We start from the raw sequence: 23,478 nt of genomic DNA on the forward strand, positions 1-23,478 counted from the left end.
CCAATACAATTTAGAGTTCTAGAATAGTCTCTAATAAAATTTTAAAACCATTAATAGCCAAATAAATAATTCCGACGTCATTCAATGTGGCTGAAACATTAATGCCTGTACTACGAGCCTTTGCTACACTACCATGATTCCGGGGGGGGGGGGGCATTATAGGCCTTATCAGTCCGAATCGGATAACAATGGCTTTTGGGAATGAAGCCATTTAGTAAAGTATGAACATCCTTTTTTTTATCCAATAACCCTTGCTATGTAACGGTCTACTTCAGCCATTCAAAATTGTCACTAACAGCAACCCTCTCTGACTTCTATTTAATATATTTTGATCGTTTTCTTTTTTAGCAAAGAACGGTTATAATAAACCTTATATTGCTACCTCAATTACTATACAAACTATTATTTAATATCCTGATCAAAATTTGCAGCAAAACTGTTGTTTATTAAAATTTTGGTCACGCTCTATGAAGGCCTGCCTAACTAGCGGTGGGGAAATAAACAGATAAACAACATTATTACCCGCTTTTAAGTTCCCCTTGGGGCTAAAATTTTGGGCTCATTTTGGGCTGTATCCAGTGGACACTACTTTCAGGTTTGTTTCACTTCAATGTTCGCTTTTTGCTGTTCTCTTACAATATATAGATTTGGTGCCGTTACTATCATTAACTGAATTATGTAATGCCACCAATGACTTTTTCCCCGTAGCCAGACAATACAAAAGAATGTTTTCATTTTCCTTGATTTTCTTACAGTTTCTACGTAGTAAATTGCAATCCGCACTTTATTGATTTAAAAAATATGTTTAAAAAATCTTGCTCAATTGAGTATGAAAAGTTACAAGAAAAAGAAAACTGAACCACCGAAATGTTTGAACCCGGCCGTCGGGTTTTGAGATATTTGACAACGGTTTGTAAACATTCCCGGGTTGCTCCCATAGTTCAAAAAGTTACAAAATAACAACTTCATATTATGGCTTCTATGGAAAGTTGTAATCATAGAACTTTCATAAAATGAAAGTTGTAAATAAAACTGTCATTTATGGCAAAGTTGTAGTCATGACAATTTCCCAAAACTTTTTTGAATTATGAAGTCAATGGTCCATAATATGAAAGTTTTATGATTACAACTTTTTGTCATCCCGGGTTTAGCTGGAAAAAAAAGATAGAAGAAAAAATAGAAGAAGTTAGAAGAATATTAGGAATACCTTTTTATGCCTGTTCCATTTGTGTACAGTCCCAACAACAGTTCGTGACTTTGGTTATAGAGTTGCTTATTCGCAATTTCTCAGATTTTAAAAAGAACTTTGATCTGGAGAATTAATGACACAGTTTCTGATTATCAGGGTGGTGAATAACTGTAAATATTTGCTAAAGAGACTAGTTTGAAAAAGTTTCAAAAAGTCGATTTTCTTGAAAAAGTTGTTAGCAACCATTTTTTTTAAAAGTTGTTAAGAACCTTTTGATGGTTAATCCTGTAAAAAAAGTTCTCAGTATTCTATTGCTTATGTGGGCGCGTGGGTGGTTGTCCCCTACCAGTTTTGCCCTGCAAAAAGTATTCAAAATACCTTCGCTCTAGAATAACTGTTCGTCAACATTTGAGTTCTGAGTTTGTAAGACACCAGCTGCCGACAAATTGTCGTAAAAACGCAATATAATAGAAAAACCTGGTATTTTAAAAACAGCTGAAAAATTGGGAGCTTCAAAACTGAAAAAGAAGTTGAGGGATATGGACTCCTAAAATGGTCTTCCTATATTGGAATTGAGAAAAATACGTATAAAAATAAATAGATAAAAAACTTTCCGTCATTTCGCTGGTAAAGAATTCTCTGCGATTAGTTTAGTGGCCCTAACAAGGAGAAAAAAGTTGAACCTCGCGGACGGTTTTGATCTTTTTTTCAATAAGGATAAAATTTTAAAAATAACAACAACCCATAAAGGTTATTTGCACAGCAAAATTACAGCAAAATCAAGCGAGTTGATTTTTGTTTTCGAAAATTGATTTTTTAAGTGGGTTAATTATTGACAGTTCCAAACTCATAAATCATTTTTAGATAATATTTCTCAAAGATGCATCGGAAAAAACTGAAGCTCTCTAAGTAAGGAACAGATTGCACCCTGACGACAACAGTAGTTGCATTCATAAAGTGCAAAGTTGTTTTGGAGTATTTGGAGTGCGATGACTGCCCTTCAAATCACTAAAGATGCAAAATTATCAATTTTGAAAAAATTTCAATGAACTGATGTTTTACTAATTTGAGCTGATTATTCACCGAGCTTTCAGGAGTTTGTTCCATCCTACACAGTTTTCATGTTGCGTCTCTATCTTCAGTCATTTCATATTGTCTCTATAATATTTATGCGCTAGTAATGCACTGTTAGTGACATAATAAAAATGAAAGTCGAGATCTAATGAAGGTTGAAATCAAATACTGGAACTTTGGTTTGCAAACATATGCATCCTAAAATTAAGACCTGCAGCAGAAATTGCACAAAAGTTATTTTTACTCATACAAATAGAGAGATTAACTTGCTCTGTTTGCTAAACTTGAAACAAAATTTAAGTGCAATATTCGAGTCTTGAGATTTTTTCATTTTCTTCAAAATAACGTGTATATGGTAGCTCCAGGACCACGAGAGACAAAAGCATATAAAAATAAACTCTGGAAAAAGACAGCCAAAAATGACTCTTTACCAGGAGTATTAATATACCCACTAGTTTGATATATTTCATTGCTAAAATAATCATTAAAAACCATAATATAGGTGTTGATAATGAGACAGCATTAACTTATTCACATTGAAAAATCAACAGATTCACCATTAATGACTCTCAAATCTTTATCGTCAAATTGATCATGAGCTATTTTATTTTGGACATTTGTTTCTATATTATGTTTTTCTTTTATATTTCCTCAAATTTCATTGCATATTTCCTGAAATTTCAATGTTTTGTACAAAATTTAAGAATAAATTTTAGTTTAATACATTCACGACAATCTAATCATGGTGTTTTCATGAGTAATTCTAATTTTAGCAATGAAATCTATCAAAATATTTTTACAATAAACTTGTACAACAGTCATTTTAGGATGTTTTTACACAAATATTCAAATAAGTCTCTCTATTTCCTGTAGCTGAGCTACCATGTACACATTACTGCAAAAAGACACATTTATGTTCATTTTCAGCGAACTCTTAAGAAAAGATATATAAATTAGATTAAATTTCTATGCTAATTCTATCAATATTTTATGAAGGAAAAAATCTGTAACTTTTTTTTAACTTTTCATGCACTTTCGGCTAACTTTCTATGGAGGAATGAAAATCTATAAAAAAGGATAAATAATACACCTAAAAATATTCTGTGTTTTTGATTCTTTGCTATAAAATATAAAGAGAGAAAAGTGTTGGACACAACTCACACAGAAGTCTCCTATGAGAGGCCAAAAGCTTCTCGACCGTGCTGAGACTTGACTAAAAGAAAATCACTACTGTTTCAGTTACGACTCAATGGTTGATAGAGAACAAGCAATGGTCGATGGAATAGGAAGTAAGACAAGTGTGCAGGGTTGGTCATGTAGGGAGAAAGTGTTGGCTGTGCTTCTTGGAATTGGTCACTTCATCAGGACATTCCACAACATCATAATGGCTGTAGCTGTCAGATTTGCATTCTTCATCACTGGCATTGCTCTTGTCCTCAGCCTTTTAATTGTGAGTGCTGCTCCTGTGATTTGGTGTTTCTTATAATTGATGACTATATTGGATCATAGTCCCAGAGATCTTTTGCATAATACATTAGTTGTACCCTTAGAGGCACAGACACGAGCTCATATTAAAACTTATGTGCCACAATGATCAAGGCCTTTGGTTCATTGTATGTTTATCCTGCAAAACGCTGAAGAAAAATGTAGCTTAAGTTACTTTCTTTTGCACAGTAACCTGCTTTTCCGATAATCGCAATATGCAAATTTTCATTTCAAAAGTTCCTGAAAATCCGTACAATATCATGTTTAAAACTAGTGCTGTCATACATTGCAAAAATAAAAATTCAAATTAACAAAATTCTGTTTTACAAACTTCCCATCTTAATCTTCTAAAATTGCACGCAATTGTATGCCTCAATTCTACATCAACATTTCCTCACATTCATGATCCTGCAAATAATTCAAACATTTCTGCAATCAATTTCTTTATAAATTTATTAAGGATGTAGAGCATATTCATCTTATTTTTAGCATATATTTATCTTCTTCAATTTTTTAATCACGTCAATTTCAGCAAACTTTACGCGAAGAAATTTTACTCACAGTTAAAAAAGAATAATCGAGAAATAAAATTTATTCAATCTTCCGATAACCCACTTTGAAGACCAGACCGAAATTGTCTCTGATCAGGCTGTCCCAAACAAAAACGACCTCTAATCAGACCGACCCAGACAGAAGTGTCCACCGATCAAACTATCGTGCGCTCGAAAGTCACTCCTAATCACTCCTGAAAGTCACTCCTGAAATTGTGCTCGAATCAGCCTCTGAGCTGAAAAGTGTGTACTCAAAATATCATAGTCAGAGAATGGTTCTCACCAAGGACAAATCTCTTAAGAGCGCTATATTATGTCATAAAAGTTATTGTTTTTAGTAATTTATTCAACTAGGGAAAAGCCACTCTTAGAGTCTCCCTAATAAAAAAAAACACGAGAGTTGAGGGAATAATTTATTCAGTACGTCATTGGAGAATGTTTCTGACTCAATAGTTGAAAGACAAAAAAAACGTCTTGATCTACAATTAGTTAAAATTACTTCTTAATGGGAACCGTTATTCGCTATCAACCCGAACTACTTTGACTTGATAAGCACGAGCAGGCACTAGCTAAGTCGAATGATAATTCGTTGCTGCATGGTTGGTTCTTGGTAGAGTCATCATTTATCAGTAATAATAACGAAGAAAATTGAAATATAAAAAATTTTGCGCGAAATGATTTTCGATCAGACTCAATTGCGCTGGAAATCTTTTCTCTATACAAAAATCTTTGGTAAAAATGTATAGATTTTGTGATGATTTTGAAAGCTACGCATTTCTTGCAAAATTATAGGTCAAACTCGGTTGTTGTTTTTCACTATTATTGTACAAAATGGTGAAAATTTTTCTTTTATCTAATTATAATCATTTTCAAAGACAACTGCTCATGTAAATACTAATGTTTTCTCGACCTCCTGTAATCTCAACCGTACCTTGGTCAGCACTACGTTTATATAGAATATAAAAAGATTAATTAAAAAAACGTTTCGGGTGTGTTAATTTCAACTATTTTACTATTAAATTAATTTACATAGACTAAAAATGTTTTGCAAAGCTTACTGCAAACAAATACTATAACAAGACAAGTTTTCAACTAAAATATGAATAAATAAACAAACTAACAATCTGACTGCTAACCTCAAGTGAAGTACAGCCCATTATAATCATCACAGTATAAATCAATACAAACAAAATTATTAATAACAATGTCAATTAATCGTCTGCGTTTTTTAGAAAAAATTTTAAAGGAAACTCGTTCAGCTCATTCAAACTATAAACTAGATGAAAAAAGAACTGCTAAACCTACTTGAGCACACTAAAAATTGAACAGAACATTTGTTAATACAAACAAACAGAGAGCCAAGAAAAAATGGTAAGAGACTTTAGGCGAATTTTGAATTTGACAATAATTTGGGAAAATCAAGCTCATCAAAGTTGTCCAAATACGTCAACACAATTTTTTCTATTATTGGACAAAGTAACAGGACAAGGTGATAGAACTGCAACAAAGGAGGAACTCAAAAGCATGTGCTATTTGTTGAAAAGAGTTATCGTGAAAGTAATTTGGAACGTTCAAAATTCAACGTCATCAAAGAAATCATTTGAAACAATTAAATATTTCCAATTATGCCGTACAAAATGGGCAAAGATGGCCGATTTTTAACAAGTCATCTTGCCAGGGCCACAAAATGAATTCCAAATACACGAAAAATTCTAAGAATTGTTTAATTAATTGATATGCGTCATAACATTAGTTTGAATGGAAACGACTTAAATAGCTTCATTTACTTCTTTATTCCTTGCTTCGTTAGAACTGAAAGATCTGTCATATACAAAGAAGAGAAAAAAATAACAAAAAACTACAAAACGGGCAGAACAGCAGAGTCAAAGTCAAAAAAATAAACCGTTAGCTGCCCGTTGCAGAATTCAAAAAATACAAATGTGCATTATAGGTATACAAATGAACTTTTTGAAACAATTCTCTTAAATTAAGGACAAAACAGCAAAATTTGAGTCAAATTGTATTATGTCAGAAAAAGTATACATTAGAAAACTAAAAGTCTGTGCAAAGACCAATTTGTCACCCCATTTCAAAAACAGTTTGTAAAAATTTCACGGCTTTTTGCTCCTTTTACTTTTTCAGTGTGACGAAATCACTATTCTATTTTAACTTCTAGTTAACATCAAAATTTATGAACAAGTATGAACCGATCCTTAAAATGTCAGCGCCTCATTGTAATCCATATCATTTAAATTTTAAGAGCAACGGAAAATTTTGAAGCTCTAAATACAAGCGAAATACGTGAAAAGATTGGGAAAACAATTCTCAAATCCGCAAATTAATTTAAATCAATATGAGATAGTTAAACTTAAGAGCTCTAAGAATCAAATTTCAGATAAAAATTGACCGCTAATTCAGCAGGCAATTAAAATGAAACAACAGCAGAGTAGAATTTCCTTGGTTTGAACCATTAATCCATCTTCAGACAAATAAGCAAACTGAGAGATACCAAAAACGGGTTTAACAGAATTGTAGCCGAATTCATATTTGACCACATCCAAAACGTTTTAGTATTTTCACGTAATTTAGGAGTGAATATTTTTGTACGACAGATTGAAAAACAAGTGGCACATCAAAATTGTTAAATGAGGGAATCTGATGAGATGAGATCAAAGTAATGTCATAAATTTTTATAAATGGAGTCCCCACGTTCATTAATTGCAAAAAAATAGCGAATAATGAGTTGAAAGGTCTCAAATGGTATGAATTAGACGAGACATCAATCTGTGGCAAAAGACATTGCTCAAAAATTCAGCAAATTTTTCAAAATGTGGCTGTTTTGAGGAGGTCAGTAATTTTGCAGAAAACGAACCACATACTTTTTTTGCTGAAAATTTTGCCGGAGAGTTTTTCAACTACTGAACTTTAACCTATAATCGACGTTTGAATGAATGAACTGAATTTCTCCATAAACATGACATTAAGGAAACGGATTAAGCAAAATCCAATCATTTATTTGCTTGGCCAGTTTGATTGGCCAATGCTGTCAAATCCGACTAAATCTTTTATAATTTTTAATCCCATTGAGGGGTTGTTTTGAAAAAAAAATGTGTTAGTGACAAGAGCAATTAGAAGGAACTTTTTAAGTGACCTGAAACATTGAAAAAAACCTAAGGATATGTTCAGATTGATAGCAAACATTTTTGAGACCTTCTTAACCCGAGAAACACAGTTTCGCTACTCTTTTCACGGATTTTTTAAGTTTATTCACTGTTATTCTGATGAAATGCAATTATACAGTTTCATCAAAAGCTGCTCACGCTAAACATTGTGACCATTATTTCATGATCCAAGAGTGACATCGAGAAATAAAAATGTTTGCTGGCCCATATTGTCTCATTTAACGAAGGTTAATTGAGACAACATGAAAAATTGTTTCCAACTCACAAAATTGAAGAGACGACTAAATAAGGAATTTAAGTTTACAATTTGTCGCAGTGTCACAGTTTAAACTTTTTTAATGCATAAATAATCTATTATCTGAAATAAATACAAATGATGAAAGGTAATTGAAATGAATTTGACGAGTTTTAGAAGAAGTCAGAAGTGAAAGGAACGAGTGAAATAGAGCTTGCTAAGACAATGTGGCCTATTATCATTCCCCACGTCTTCATCATACTGGAAACATTCTATGTCCTCTGTCGAAAGTGTGGCCAAGACTATCACTGGTAAACTGACTTTTATTAATCTCCAACATCTTGTGAAATTTGAATACTAATACATTCAGTGACTTTGTGACCTCTATTCAGTATAATACTTTCTCAGAAACAGCTGAAAAAATGGCAGAGGCGAATTTGGTTTAAAGCTTCTACAATTTGAACGTATTTCAACCATAAAACGACAAACTAATTTGTCTGTGTGGTAGAACATTTTCAAATGTTTCAAGTTTCATTTATTCAATCATACTTTTGTTGCTACTATAATTGCTACCAATGCTAAATTTCATCGTTTGATAAAAGTAATATGTTGAATGTTTTTTAATGCCTAGGTTTTGTGTGTCAGTCTTTCTGTACTTGCTGAGCTCAGTTCCAAGTATTGTGATTCTACAGAATTACGATAGCAGGTCAATCGTATTGGTCAGGATCGACAACACTACTGCAATGGCAAAAATCAACACTCCTTATGAGAAAGGTCTTTCTGATGAGGAGCTCATGGTATGATAAATGCATCTTTAACAACTTAAACTGATAATTCCATCGCTGCGAACGTATAATGTGGTCTGGAGAGAGATTGCATCAGTTAATTTAGGAACACATGTACACGTTGTAAGAGCAGTCTACAATCGCAGATTTCAACCTGTTAAAATTTCAGAGTTAAAATTTCCTACTCAACTGTTTGCTGTTAATAGTTATTCTCGTCTATTTGATTGAAACAAAAAGGTAGGTAGTGCAATATAACATGACGTAATTTGTGTTTAAGGAGAAAATGCAGGACAGTATAGACATTCTTCGTCAATCAGCTATATCAGCTACACCACCCGTCACACCACCCCCTCCACCCCTATCCCCTCCTTCACCACCACCATCTTTATTTGATGGGGAACAACCCGAGCATGTCTCCCCACGTAATATATCTTCTAACCCATCCCATCACAACGATGATCAAATGCAGCCCCCAAAGACTAATGATCACGAATTCCAACAACTCGAGGTATTATCTATTAACAATTTGAAGAATAAAGTTTAGGTTTTTCAGGGATCGGTCGTTTGCCTTTATTATCGCCCTTAATCGAAATCTTAATTGAAAACTTGAAAAAGAAAAGATGAAAACAGCAGTGTGCATTCATGAATTGAATATTTTTGGAAAAAGAGCAAGCTTTGCGTTCCATTGACAAAGCTTGTAACTGAAAGCTTTGTCCAAAAGCGTACGATCGTAAGAATTCAAGTCTCTCACCATGATTACTGAAGGCAAGGAAGTGGCCGTCAAGCTCCTGTGTAGATAAATAGCGTCGCTCCTCTCAAATACTTTGTCTCCACAGGTTTGGGGGTAAATTGGTTTTCTTGATATTTTCACGCCGGAAACGTTGATTAACATTCGCTTTAACATTAACCATGAATTTAACAACGTGCACATACCACGAAAAAAACTTTGAGAACAAAAATATTCGTTTTTACAAGTTTCAAGTCAAAAACTGTTGTTTGAAACCAATTTTTAAGCAGTGAAAACAACACATTTTAAATTTATGCAGGCAAAATTTATTTCAGCAATTCATGGTTGATTTCGTAAGAAAACATTCGTTTTTGCAAGTTTCAAGTCAGAAACTGTTGTTTGAAACCCATTTTTAAGCAGTGAAAACAACACATTTTAAATTTATCTAGGCAAAGTTTATATCAGCAATTCATGATTGATTTCGTTAGAAATTATTCGTTTTTGCAAGTTTCAAGTCAGAAACTGTTGTTTGAAACCAATTTTTAAGCAGTGAAAACATCACATTTTAAATTTATGTAGGCAAAGGTTATATCAGCAATTCATGATTGATTTCGTTAGAAATTATTCGTTTTTGCAAGTTTCAAGTCTGAAACTGTTGTTTGAAACAAATATTTAAGCAGTGAAAACATTTTTTAAATTTATGCAGGCAAATTTTTTTCAGCAATTCGTGATTGGTTTCGTAAGAAAAACCGGCCGTTGGATTTTGAGATTTTTAAATGAAAAACAGACCAAAAAAGGTTTTGAGAAGAATGCAACAATAAGGGAATTCTCACTAGAGCCATTTTGCTGCTCTTCCCCTAAGTTATAGACCCATCAGGTAAAAATTGTCAGCCTACGCTTGAGATTGTTCATTTTGAAATGTTGTTGCACTTAAAGAAAATTTTCGGAATCATTTTTGCCTCCATTTGGGTCGATTTCCCAAAAAATGCTTTTAATTTAGGTCTGTAATTGTTTGCTAGTCCAATCAAATTGGATAACAATGAAAATTCTGCAAGGTATTGAAAACAACATTTGAGTTTTTTTTAACACTGTGAAAATTTTCTGCTTGTGAAACACAAATTTTCAGCTCACTTTTGGACCATTTGGTCTCATGGGTCCGTTTACTAACTATTTCTCCTCAAGTGATGATATTTTGCGAATGAAGAAAAAATTCGAGATCTGATTGGAAACGGGTAAGTGTGAATAATGCTTCTCAAAAAAATCATTGAATGTGGAGTTTTTTGATCGTTAATATTTTTAAACTGACTCAGAAATATTTGAAGTCACTCAGAGTGTTTTGCCGGTGCATTACATGTAACAAAAGATGAACCGAGTAGCTATTTGATCAAAACAAATTTCTGGCAGTGAGAAGAAAAATAAGTTTGCAAGCAATAATGGTCACGCGCGGTAATTTTACCAATGTTTTCACTTCTTCTAATGCCATTGCTTGATTTCATTACAACTACTGATGGAAAACGTTTAATATAACTAATCGAAATCAAGACACTCTAATGAAAAGATTGTAACATTTTATCAGAGTTCACCACAGTTACATGTGCTAAATCTTAAAAATTTTCACCTGCCCTCATTCTAGCTTCTTTTGGGTAATTTTTAGAGAACATTAAAGACAAGTCCTATATGTTTTGAAAAAGAGCAGAGCCGAATTTATGGTAACTTTTTATTAAAGTCGAGATTTTTGGTTACTCGACACCATTTTTTAAAAATTACTTTTGTTGTAACTTTCTAAGTTGTGCCCTTTTGTTGCTCTGTATCTTTTGTTTCTCCTGTATTTGTTGTTCTTCAATTTTCTCTTCGTTCATTTCACTTTGTTTCCCCAAACATCTGAGAATTTTTATCGTCCAAGATCTTACAAACTTCTTACAAAACAACTCTCTTATAAGTACTTATAAATTTATGCTTAGCCTGACTAAGACTTTGTGAGACAGTTTATCAGGTCTTACACGCTTAAAAATTTATCAGATTTGATTAGATCTTAAAGGATAAAAGTTCATTTTTTTCAGATCATTCAGGATAAAAATTTTGCCTGACAAAAAATGTTTATCGGGTAAAATCTTACGAGATTCTTATAAGATCTTGTAAGATAAACATTTGGAAAGCTATGACTCTACATTCAGAATCACTGAGGTCAGTTCACATCCAAAATCTTTTTTGTTAAATCATTAAATCAGCAAATGGCCATTTTGATGGTTTTTATTTTTTTTGTTTGCATTATATTTCAGGATTAGTCGAGCTTTGCTTTCAATTCATCAAAAATTTGTTGATAAAATTTGAAAAAATTTTTGAGATGTATTTATCACCCTTGTCGAGACGAGATCGTTATTTTGCAAGATTTTGCCAGAATCTTGCAAAAAATGGTTATCTTGAGAGATCTTGAAAAACGATCTAGCAAGATTCTGGCAGAAATTGTTGCAAGGCGATGTATCGTCTTGCAAGATTCTGACAGATTCTTGCAAGATCTTGACTGATGACTATTCGTTTTTGACAAGGGCAGTTTCAGACAAATTGATGGGGACTGGTAGTATAATCTTAGTTTGTTAGTCATAAAATTTTCACTAAAGAACTTTTCTGAATAAATGTTTCTGTTTTTTTTTGTTTTCTTAATTATTAAAATAAAACATGGATAGCTTAAACCTGTAAAAAAATTCTAAAATCTCTACTGCCAAATTGTCTGTTGTTTCTAAGCATACAAAACTTTCTGTCAAAAGCAAACAGGATCAAATAATTTTCAATTGCTGCGCATTGAAAGTTATTTGATACTTGCTTAAACTAATCTTAAAAGTGTTAACGTTCTCAATGCTAGGCAAAATTTTAAGGGAATACCGAATGAAGCGATGAAACAAAATTAAAATCGTCAAAAACGGAAATCTAAAGGGGAATTACGCCCAAATAACAATTAATTTCGTAATTGTAGGTTACTCCACCTTTTTGGTTCCTCTGAAATGTTCTTTTACCGTACTTTTTTCGCGCTTGAGTTTTGAAATTGTTATTTTTACGGAAGTTTGCATAAAGAGGAAAGTTGGGCTCAGGTAAGTTTTAATGCAATGTCATTTTCAATGTAATGATATAATGCATTACATGCTTACAAAGTCAAATGTAGGAACATTCTGCTCCACGCACAGAATTCGAGCCTTCTAGTTTAATTTATATTCAAGAAGAGTGCGATTGTTGTGAGGGTAGATTGTTGAATAGATCTGACAAATTAAACAAGTAATCAAATATTGGAGGAATAATTAATCCACCTTTCTTAACTTTATATTGTCATTTTTTCACCCATATACATCATTTAAATCCGCAGACTGATAACCCCAAAATTTTTCCCCAAACCTTACACATCCCTAATTTTGGGTGGAAATGAAATCAAATAGGGGTGAAAGAAATAAGATGAAAAGACGGGACACCCCAAAAATAAAAGTATTCACTATCGGTGTAAATACTTAGCCCTTTCACGTATACCATAGCGATATCGTAAACAAGCAAAATGCTCTTCATCAATAAACCGTATATCGTTTTTGATGATTTCCGGGTTGAAAAAAATGTAAGATGCGTCAACTCAAGTTGAAGGAGTTTTGAAGAAGCTTTGCAGAATTCTGTCTTCAGGAGCAGCTGAACTCCCTGCTGGAGCTGACTGCAGAACTGTCAAAGACATCAACAGTAGCTCAGTACCTGGACAGTGAGACTAGCAGATATGTACAAATGATGCTGGTAATTCACACAAAAAACAATCTGCCATTTTCCTAACTGCTATTGTTTATTTTGAGAGAATTATTTTTGTTTCGCTACTTTGAGAGATCCGTCGATACTTCTTATTAAATATGCTAAATATGATTCTATGCGATACTTCTAAACTTTCCAAAGAGATTTAGCTGGAAACCCATTTTCTTTCGATTGTTTTAGCTAAAACAATCGAAAGAAAATTTTATAATGTGATTCTTTAAGAAATTTGTTGATGTTTATTATATTATTTTGTTTGAATGATTTGAAATATTTTTTTGTTTCAGGTATATTTAACCGTATGGTTATAATTTTAATTTACTTATTGCAAAAAAGGAAACCCATAGACCACAAAATATTAAAGATTTATTCATAAATTTCCCCAATTATTAGAATTGTGCCAACTGAGATTTTGAGGAAACAAAAGGCAATTTGCTCATGTTAATTGAATCTGGCTGCTAGCCTAATCAAAAAAGTTTAGAAATGTGAGGATACATGCACACTACATTTCACCCTGACGTAATTCCACGTGGAGCTTAAACCAAACAAATAATTTGAGCTGACCTTGTGTGGTTCAATATTCTGTCTCGTGTTCAGTTTTTCATTATCGCATTTTCTGGTTTCTTACACGGGACGAAACCCAAATATCCGTTAACCAAAAACCACTCATAAAAAGTTTTCTTAAAAAAAAACACTGTTTTTCAACTGTTGAACAGATTGTGCTGTTATTTGGGAGATGGCTGCTTCCCCGAGGCACAATAACACGAGAACAGTTGTCAGCCCTGTTGATTTCATACCTGAGTATGTGTGCTGACATGTTGGACTTCATCTCTTTGCTGGCTGAGGAACATGTGTACAAAGATTACATGTACAGGAAAGTCATACAGGTCATATGGATTGTCAGTCTCCTACAGGTTAAGTAATTTGCTCTGCACAACCAAGCTCTCACTTTTCTATATCTATATCTAAAGGGACATTTTCTCCAGGCTTAAAATACGGCATATTCAAGTTTAAAGTCATGTTTTACTGCCGATTTTATCATATATTAGTGATTATTGATGCCCCTCATGTTTATCAAGTACTTGTGGTTCTAAACCACCTACGACAGCTAAAGCAAGTTTGTTGGTCATGTCCCCAATTGCCATGGCCTCTAGCCAGCTGAGATTCCCAAAGTTATATTTGATCAGACTGTCTCAAAGTAACCTCCAATCTGACTTTCGTGTGCTTGAAATTGATTGCGCGCTCATTGTGCACTCGAAGCCATCCTTTTCGTTCTTTGCTGTTTCACAGACATTTTTTAGCAAGTAAATGAAATTTCGATTAAAATTGTTTCTCAATAATTCGGCCATTTCGGCTCATTTCTAAATTTTTAAGTTCCTCTATCCCATTTCTTAGACTTTTCAACTCTATTTTAGACCACCTGATTCTTTTATTTGATCATGTCTAACATATATCTAGCATAATTTCCAGAATAGTGATCCGCTCGGGAACTTAGCGCTAAGAAATAAGCGTAAGATTTTCTGAAGACGTGCTGATTAATTTGTGTTTGTATAGTTCACGATAGTGAAGAGTAACGTGGGTGGACCGAGACAGAGGAGGGACTGGGTGGAGAGTATGAATGAACAGGGCCACCTGGTGGATGTGAGACCAAGTGATGATGAAGAGGCTTTTGTGAGGAGAGTTATGATGAACAAATTCACAGAGACTGATCTCTGGGGAGTCCTCTTCACAATGATGCTGCAGGTGAACAAATTTCAGTTCTAACTTAACTTTCCCTATCTGTATTTTGACCTGGTCACCTTTTTTCGGTCAAAGAGATTACCAAATCGTGCATTCCTTCTAATCATGCATCCACTGCTATTTGTACATGTGTCGTCAGAGGAGGTGCAGATTCGAATTTTATATGAGCCTAACTATAGTACTCATATGATAGATTCGAACCTCGACTGATTTATTACAGCTGATTAACTGCAACAGCGCAAAAGTAAATTGTGCTCAGAGCAAAAAGAACTGTCGATCGATTTATTCTCATTCGTTCTCATGTCGTTCCATAACCCTTGAAAAAATTGTCAGCTACTAAGCCACCCTGAAATTTTGGCCAGTAAGATTTTTAAGGGGAGATGAAAAGAGTGGATTATCACAAAATTCTCAGAAAATGAATCGACTGATGCAGTTAATTTCATTATTTTTATGAAACGAAATTGAGCCAGACATTATTGCCGACCTTATGTCGGAAACTCTATCAGGTTTTGCACAGTTTTACAACTCGTACGGCTAATTTTTAGCTAAATACCTCAAAGCCCCCTAATGTATATAGCAAATATATACGCGTATTTCTAAACTCTATATTTTTATCTATATAATATATATGATGAATTTACAAAAATTATTTCTTTTAAAATACTTCTTCATTGTTCCGATCCCTCTTGATGGGGGGAGGAACTATATACTCAAATTGGTTTTTTTTGTTCAGTCAATTTTGGCCGATCGATATAATAATTGTAGAGAGTTGTGAGTGGTATCATTACAAAGCCCGTCCAGCGTAGAATATGGAATTAAAAAGACTTTTTCTTTTTTCGTTACTTATAAGGAGTTATCGTTAAAGTTTTGTGAATATTAGACGTATTTCAGCTGTTTTTATTCACTTTTTTGACCAAATTTTCGTCAATTTTGACCAAATTTTCGTCAGTTTTGCTAAATATCATAAAATTGTTAACTGTGGCGTTAAAGGTTTTATCAAGAAATATAGAGGAGGGTTGTTGAATTGTTCGATCCGAGATTTTTTGTCAAAAATGGGACCAATTTTGCTTTTTTTTAGCCCACTTGCTTTAAATTTGGTGAAAAGAGAATATCTTATAACTGCAGACAGATTGTTGTTGAGCTTAAAAAAGAGCTATATGTACTCCACCTGGCTTTGAGCGTCTTCTGGAATTATAATCTTGCCAACTTGTTGCCAATTCAATCCCGATACTTGTTCAAAATGAATTATTTATTTTTGACAAGCTGAAAACTTTGTAGAGAATTGATCCATTTCGCAACCATTTCAACAGTTGAGTGTTTTTTAGACAAACAGCATCATCTGGGTTGATCTTGATTTGACTATGGATTCTTACGACAAATATTTTTTTGGATGTTAATGGCGCGCGACCTTTTTTTCAGAATATTTCCGCTATGTAATAGTGTTTCATGTAAATTGCGGACAAGAATCTAAAATCAAGGCTCAATTAATGACAGATACTATGTAAAATAAATGAGACCCAACGAGATGGCTCCAGAATTAAGCTCATGGTTTTTATCGCTCTGACAATATGTTTTCCTAAAAATTGTATGGACTTCTTTCGTTTTGCTTTCATTTCTTTTACTTTTGCTAGCCCAATGACAAAGTTTCCCCAAACAACAATTCAATTAGCTTTTAGAAAGTATAAAAGAACCTGGCCATATTTTTCTGTTGTTATCTGATTTCTGTTATGACTTTGAATATATTTGTTTTGAGAAAATATTGGAGAACTTTTAAACTTCGTCAGAGGAGGTGCAGATTCGAATTTTATATGAGCATAACTATAGTACTCATATGATAGATCCGAACCTCGACTGATTTATTACAGCTGATTAACTGCAACAGCGCAAAAGTAAATTGTGCTCAGAGCAAAAAGAACTGTCGATCGATTTATTCTCATTCGTTCTCATGTCGTTCCATAACCCTTGAAAAAATTGTCAGCTACTAAGCCACCCTGAAATTTTGGCCAGTAAGATTTTTAAGGGGAGATGAAAAGAGTGGATTATCACAAAATTCTCAGAAAATGAATCGACTGATGCAGTTAATTTCATTATTTTATGAAACGAAATTGAGCCAGACATTATTGCCCACCTTATGTCGGAAACTCTATCAGGTTTTGCACAGTTTTACAACTCGTACGGCTAATTTTTAGCTAAATACCTCAAAGCCCCCTAATGTATATAGCAAATATATACGCGTATTTCTAAACTATATATATTTATCTATATAATATATATGATGAATTTACAAAAATTATTTCTTTTAAAATACTTCTTCATTGTTCCGATCCTTCTTGATGGGGGGAGGAACTATATACTCAAATTGGTTTTTTTTGTTCAGTCAATTTTGGCCGATCGATATAATAATTGTAGAGAGTTGTGAGTGGTATCATTACAAAGCCCGTCCAGCGTAGAATATGGAATTAAAAAGACTTTTTCATTTTTCGTTACTTATAAGGAGTTATCGTTAAAGTTTTGTGAATATTAGACGTATTTCAGCTGTTTTTATTCACTTTTTGTGACCAAATTTTCGTCAATTTTGACCAAATTTTCGTCAGTTTTGCTAAATATCATAAAATTGTTAACTGTGGCGTTAAAGGTTTTATCAAGAAATATAGAGGAGGGTTGTTGAATTGTTCGATCCGAGTTTTTTTGTCAAAAATGGGACCAATTTTGCTTTTTTTTAGCCCACTTGCTTTAAATTTGGTGAAAAGAGAATATCTTATAACTGCAGACAGATTGTTGTTGAGCTTAAAAAAGAGCTATATGTACTCCACCTGGCTTTGAGCGTCTTCTGGAATTATAATCTTGCCAACTTGTTGCCAATTCAATCCCGATACTTGTTCAAAATGAATTATTTATTTTTGACAAGCTGAAAACTTTTGTATAGAATTGATCCATTTCGCAACCATTTCAACAGTTGAGTGTTTTTTAGACAAACAGCATCATCTGGGTTGATCTTGATTTGACTATGGATTCTTACGACAAATATTTTTTTGGATGTTAATGGCGCGCGACCTTTTTTTCAGAATATTTCCGCTATGTAATAGTGTTTCATGTAAATTGCGGACAAGAATCTAAAATCAAGGCTCAATTAATGACAGATACTATGTAAAATAAATGAGACCCAACGAGATGGCTCCAGAATTAAGCTCATGGTTTTTATCGCTCTGACAATATGTTTTCCTAAAAATTGTATGGACTTCTTTCGTTTTGCTTTCATTTCTTTTACTTTTGCTAGCCCAATGACAAAGTTTCCCCAAACAACAATTCAATTAGCTTTTGGAAAGTATAAAAGAACCTGGCCATATTTTTCTGTTGTTATCTGATTTCTGCTATGACTTTGAATATATTTGTTTTGAGAAAATATTGGAGAACTTTTAAACTTTGCCACTATTTTATTTTATTTTTTCAAATTCGAGCGTAGTCTCCTTAACAACAGGCAGAAACTGACTTCCTGTGATTTCTATATTTATGTCGGTAACGGTTTCATATTCAACTGATGGTTTTTCTACTTTGGTACTATGCGTTTTCGGTTTATTTTTTTATTCATAATTGCATATTATATGAGTTCATTTTGTTTCCTTGTCGAATTATCACATTATTCACAAGTCCAATTAAACAAAGTCGTTTTAGAGAAAAAACAAAATGTTCGAAAAAGGCGTATCTGGAATAAATGTTGGTTTTTCTTGAATAGATTATTCTTTGTGGTCTGCATAACTCAACCTAGTTAAAGATTTCAGTCTATAGCTGCTTCTTTTAATGACTATCAAATTAACTTTTAAGAAAGTTTTTTTCATCTGTCTCCTTTTTGCTTTTATTTTTGTCACCCATATTACTCAATCTCATTCATTGGAAGTCCCAATTACTTCTGTTTATTGAGACAAATTTTTTGAACTTGGTCATACGTTGTGACTGATTGCTTCGACCATTTAGCTTCTAAAAATTTCGTCGAGATTTCTGACCTGTTCACTTTTTGGATTTCTTTTTGTTGTTATGTCTAGGTACTTTTTTTATTAAGAAAGCTCGTTGTTGCTAAAATGAAAGTAAAATGATGATTTACTGTTCTTACAGGTAGCATCTTATATTTATGGCGCCTTGAACTTTGTCATGTCGTAAGATTGTTTGAAGTTTTGGCATATTTATGTATTTGTTTCTTTGGGGGCTCGTGGCTTAGTCTCATTATAAACAGACTCAGTTGGCTCGCTGAGATGTTGAAACCTAATTCATCGCTTTTTGTGGTAATTTTTCAGTCTGCTATGATTTTTGAATATATGTTTTTAAAAATAAATGTGAGTTTTTGATGTTCGTTTTTTTTAATTAGTTTTTTTGGTCGATTTGGAGCTCAGTCCCTGTAAAAATTAGTCCCAACCTCTTTTCAGATGGCTATAACTTAATCTTTATAAATGTTTTGAGCTTCAAACATTTGTTTTTTGCCTTTGTTACTACCGTTACTACGAGATTTCATAAAATGTTAGATTTTTATTTATATGTACATTTCAAAGTTTTTTTGGATTGTTTTTAAATTATAACAATAAGCGTTGATCCCATTGGCTTCGAAATTTAGTGCAATCGATCATTGGATAATGATATTCTTCAGTTGCTTCTTATGTAGATATAAATGAACATTTTGGTGGTTTCAGTTGATATCTAATGACATTAAAAACTGTGAAATTAATTGTTCTCAAAATTGGAAAAGTATTTTTGAGCTTCAAACCTATTTGCTCTTTATTCGACCTGTTTACCAGTAGCATTGGGGACTTGTCCGACATCTTTTCTAATCAATCATAGGTTGAATTGTTTTCTTTTGGTTTTTACCTAATGAGAGTTTGATTTTTGGTAATTTTTTCTAAAATAAACATTGTGTTTTGGTCGTAAATAATGTTTGTTGTTTAATTTTTTTTGTCCCCTCAAGTACTCTTATTATCAACAACAATCATCGGCCCTCTAGCGTGGATTTATCGTATTTTTTTGGTTGTATATTGAACGATGTGTTTTGGAAAGTTTTCTATCTCTTCATCATTTTGTAGCCAATTAAGTCAAGAATGTGGATGAGCGGGGGCGGAATATTATGTGCATACGCACATTACCGAGCCTCCTTGTTCCAGTAATAAGATCGAAATATCTAAATTTGTTTGAGGAAATTCTCTTTTCGCATGTCGCTTCTTATTGCTTGTGGTGTTCTGAATATAAACTTACTTTTTTTGTTTACAGGAAGCATAAATCAACATGATAAGATTTACAATTCGTTAAATATTAATGAAATCTGATAAATTGGCAAAAATAAAGTTCACATAGACCGCCATAGAAATAAATATTTTGCACTTGTTTTGTCCAAAATAACACTCAACAAAAACATACTATATTTGCAAAAAAAAACATTTCTTTATTTTTGAGCCATTTTGTGATACTCTCCTGGAAAATTTGATATTAAAAGTTTTGATATTTAAAAAAGGAAGAGTAACATTATAAGCGTGTTAAATACAAAAAATGTCAAAACTTTAGAGCTCCCTACGTTGTTCAAAAAATACCAATTTTGAAAAGAAAATTTTGGCATTGGATAAAGAGTTTTGAATAGTAATTTAAGGTTTTTTAGATTGTTTTTCCAATTTTGTTAGCGGATTAATTCATTTACTCTGTTAAATTTTATATTGTTTAGAGAAAACCATTTTTAGAGATCTTTTGATTTAACTCTTAGATCCTCTCATCACTATTTCAATTTTGTTCATGGATTTATTCGAGGATTATTTGAAACTTTTTTTTAATAACTCAACAACATATGATTGATACACTGAATTGATACTCCTAATTCCTGACCAAAAAACTAAATTTCAAATCCCCACTTTTTTTTTCAAATTAATGAACCTTTTTAAAATTTTCTCTTGCTTCTCGTATTTTGCTAAACAACACAAACAGCAACATTAACATCGAGTGCAGTTTTGTTTAATGAATCAGTTGTAAGTACAGCAGATAACGCAACACAATATGTGTCCTCGACACTTCCAAAAATAGATTGAAAAAGGAAAACATTTTGTGATCACTGAAGTGCTTTTCCCATAATGCTTTGCTTATCTTAGCTTTATTTCTAAACTTTTAATGAACTAAATAAATAGTTAAGAAAATTGAATGCAGCAACAATGGTCGACTTAAGAACCAATAAGACAGAAAAAGAAGAATCATATAGTGTTTCAGATGGAGCAATTCATTATTCTTTACACTGTACTGTGAAAATCCAATAAAGAAACCTGGAATACACCTGTTGGAATTTGTACCCATACACTTATTGAGACGCTTTGTTTTAATTAAATGACTTAAATTCAGTAGGAAATGAAAGACTACGTTGACTTTTTCTCCAAAAACTTTTTTAAAAAAGCATTTGGCTGTACCTGAAAATGTCAAAGAAGTGCTTTGTTATAAAGGAAAAAGACTCTTTGGCAATTTTGACTCAAAGTAATCTTTAAAAAACGGAAATCATTAAAATTTTCCGAAAATGCTTCTCTGACAACTATTACAGCTCAGATTTACTTTCATTTTTGCATTCTGTAATAGCTCATTGCATTTAATTTAACTATAGATCATAAAAAACCAGATTTCCTTTCAGCCAAAAGCTAATTTTTCAAATTGAAGTTTTTTTTCCGAAATCTTTTTGAAACTGATATTTTTGGTGTATTTTCGCACTTCGGACTGCTCATGTTTGCTCAAGTATTTCTTACCATATTGACTACTTTTTGTCAAGTTCTTAGCTTTGTTAATCTAAAATGTAATTAGGCGCAAACTAACCTACTGGAAGGTGTAAACTTAACAAAAAAAAATAAGAAGTGATGACCGCGATAATGAGTAATTTGTTGCACCAGTTGCTCTTTCGAGTTTGCATTTTAACCAGATACCATCGAGGATTATATGTTCTTGTTTTATGCAATTTAGACTTGCCTGACAGTGATCGTAGCTCGGAAAAACTATCGATAGATTCCACAGATCTATCTTCTTTTCTATGTATAAATAAGACCAGTTTCAGTTTATGGCGAACTTCTAGACTTTTACCACGCGAAGTACTTTTATCGTGCGACGTTGTCAAGACCTCTATTAACTTCTGATCAGACCGTATAGTCAGACTTTACTCTCTGACCAATTCTTTGTTTGACCATTGTGCCCACTATCGTGCGACCATCGTCCAGAATATAGTCTTCGTTTTGTTTCTGATCACACTCTTATGCGACCGTTGTCCAGACTATTGTGCAACCATTGTTCAGTTGTTCAGACTACAAGCAGATTTTGTTCTCTCACCAGACTTCCTCGCGACTATGGTCCAGGCCATAGTCAGACTTTAATCTCTAGTCAGACTCCTTCCGGTCATGGTCCAGACTATGTCCAGACTTTGGTTTTTGATCAGACCCTTCTGCGACAATTGTACAGACTATCACGCGGCGGTAGCACTTTCCCGACTCTATGATTTCGGTCGCACGATGACCCCTGTGTGCGACCCAAGTCGGTCGGATCAGAGCTCGCATGGGTCTGGGACCTTGACCAGGGTAGCTTCTTTCGGGACAGTCGTCACGGCCAGTTGACATGCTAGAACTTGTTACAGTAGGTCGGTCACCTACATCAGTAGGTAACGAATACTTCAAACAAAACGTGTTCAACCTAAACGGGTTTTACTCAAAGGACCAAAGTTTGGGTAGGGGCGTGACCAATCCAGACCTCGTAAAGTCTGGATGGGACCTGATAAGACCGTACGTAATGCACTGTTCAGATTGTGTACAGTCTGGATAGAGCCCTGATCAGACTATGTATGTTCCCAGATGTTCCCAATTTAAATCCATTTGGTATATGCCTGTCTTGGTACCGGTTCCCCATCTTGTGAAGATCTCTGCTAAACAGGCCAATTTGCACTCGAATTGGAAAAATTGTGGTTTTTAGGTTTTAATGATAATTTAATGGTAACCAACCTCATTTTGTGAAAAAATAGTTGGTCAGCTACCGCATAACTGCTCTTATTTTAGCTGGTGGCAAAGCAGTCGCTTGTTGACTTTAAATTTTCTTATTATTTTCAGGATCTGCCGTTCCTGATAGTTCGGCTGTTCGTGATCTTCCGCTTCGTACTGAGCAACAACGACACCATCATATTCTTCCTTGTGAAGAACATTGTGCTGGTGATGATGGACACGTACAGATTGCTCGTAATTGTCTTGTCCCCTGGGGAGGACCAGGAACAGGAGTCCCTTGAGAAATTAGTTCCAGACTTCAGCCACGAAGTGAAGATTGTGAGACATCAGATTGGAGATGAAAACAAACCAAGTGAAAACACAATCGGAGAAGACCAATGCCCGAGTTCCTCAACAGCTTGATGTTGAGCGTATACACTCAATTCTATATTGTATGATCTTGGGAAAATGATAAAAGACTATCCCATTCAATTGTATTGTTTAACAAGTCTTTCAGGATGTTTGAACTTAAACTCAATTTTTTTATGTCTTTTCAATCTTAAAAGCCATGATATGCAAGATTCTTGCTTGATAAATAATGGAAAGATTGTGCAAGATTCCTCGGAAGATCGTGCAAAATAGTCTATTAAATTCCCGGGGCCGAAGAGTTTAGCCAAATTTATGTAGGATCAGCGGTAACTAGCGTTGATAAGTCGGAAAATTCACAGCAAATTCACAATTTTGCCTTGAATTTTATAAACAATTTATAAAAATTTTATAA

At 33.4% G+C, this 23,478-nt stretch overlaps 1 protein-coding gene across 2 annotated transcripts; it reads left to right on the forward strand.

Moving 5' to 3' along the window:
• The first annotated feature begins 369 nt into the window (after nucleotides 1-369).
• On the forward strand, nucleotides 370-23,209 carry LOC142342219 (transmembrane protein 26-like). 2 transcript variants are annotated; one of them, XM_075393475.1, is made up of 9 exons: nucleotides 370-595; nucleotides 3,503-3,713; nucleotides 7,894-8,027; nucleotides 8,348-8,513; nucleotides 8,779-9,009; nucleotides 12,886-12,990; nucleotides 13,716-13,913; nucleotides 14,554-14,742; nucleotides 22,827-23,209. In XM_075393475.1, exons 2-9 carry the CDS (start codon nucleotides 3,513-3,515, stop codon nucleotides 23,118-23,120), a joined length of 1,518 nt encoding a protein of 505 aa, XP_075249590.1. In that variant the 5' UTR covers nucleotides 370-595; nucleotides 3,503-3,512; the 3' UTR covers nucleotides 23,121-23,209. The 2 variants fall into 2 exon arrangements, with proteins under 2 accessions (XP_075249590.1, XP_075249591.1); XM_075393476.1 differs by lacking the exon at nucleotides 370-595 and adding an exon at nucleotides 856-909.
• Nucleotides 23,210-23,478: the final 269 nt, after the last annotated feature.

Source organism: Convolutriloba macropyga, chromosome 7 (assembly GCF_964194025.1).
Source record: "Convolutriloba macropyga chromosome 7, txConMacr16.3, whole genome shotgun sequence".
Taxonomy (NCBI): domain Eukaryota; kingdom Metazoa; phylum Xenacoelomorpha; order Acoela; family Convolutidae; genus Convolutriloba; species Convolutriloba macropyga.

Bases quoted from the DNA above. Each gene is read 5' to 3' on its own strand.
- LOC142342219 (XM_075393475.1), top strand. From the start codon at position 3,513: ATGGTTGATAGAGAACAAGCAATGGTCGATGGAATAGGAAGTAAGACA. The intron at 3,714-7,893 runs GTGAGTGCTGCT...GACGAGTTTTAG, and splicing joins TTGTCCTCAGCCTTTTAATT to AAGAAGTCAGAAGTGAAAGG. The intron at 9,010-12,885 runs GTATTATCTATT...TTCTGTCTTCAG, and splicing joins ACGAATTCCAACAACTCGAG to GAGCAGCTGAACTCCCTGCT.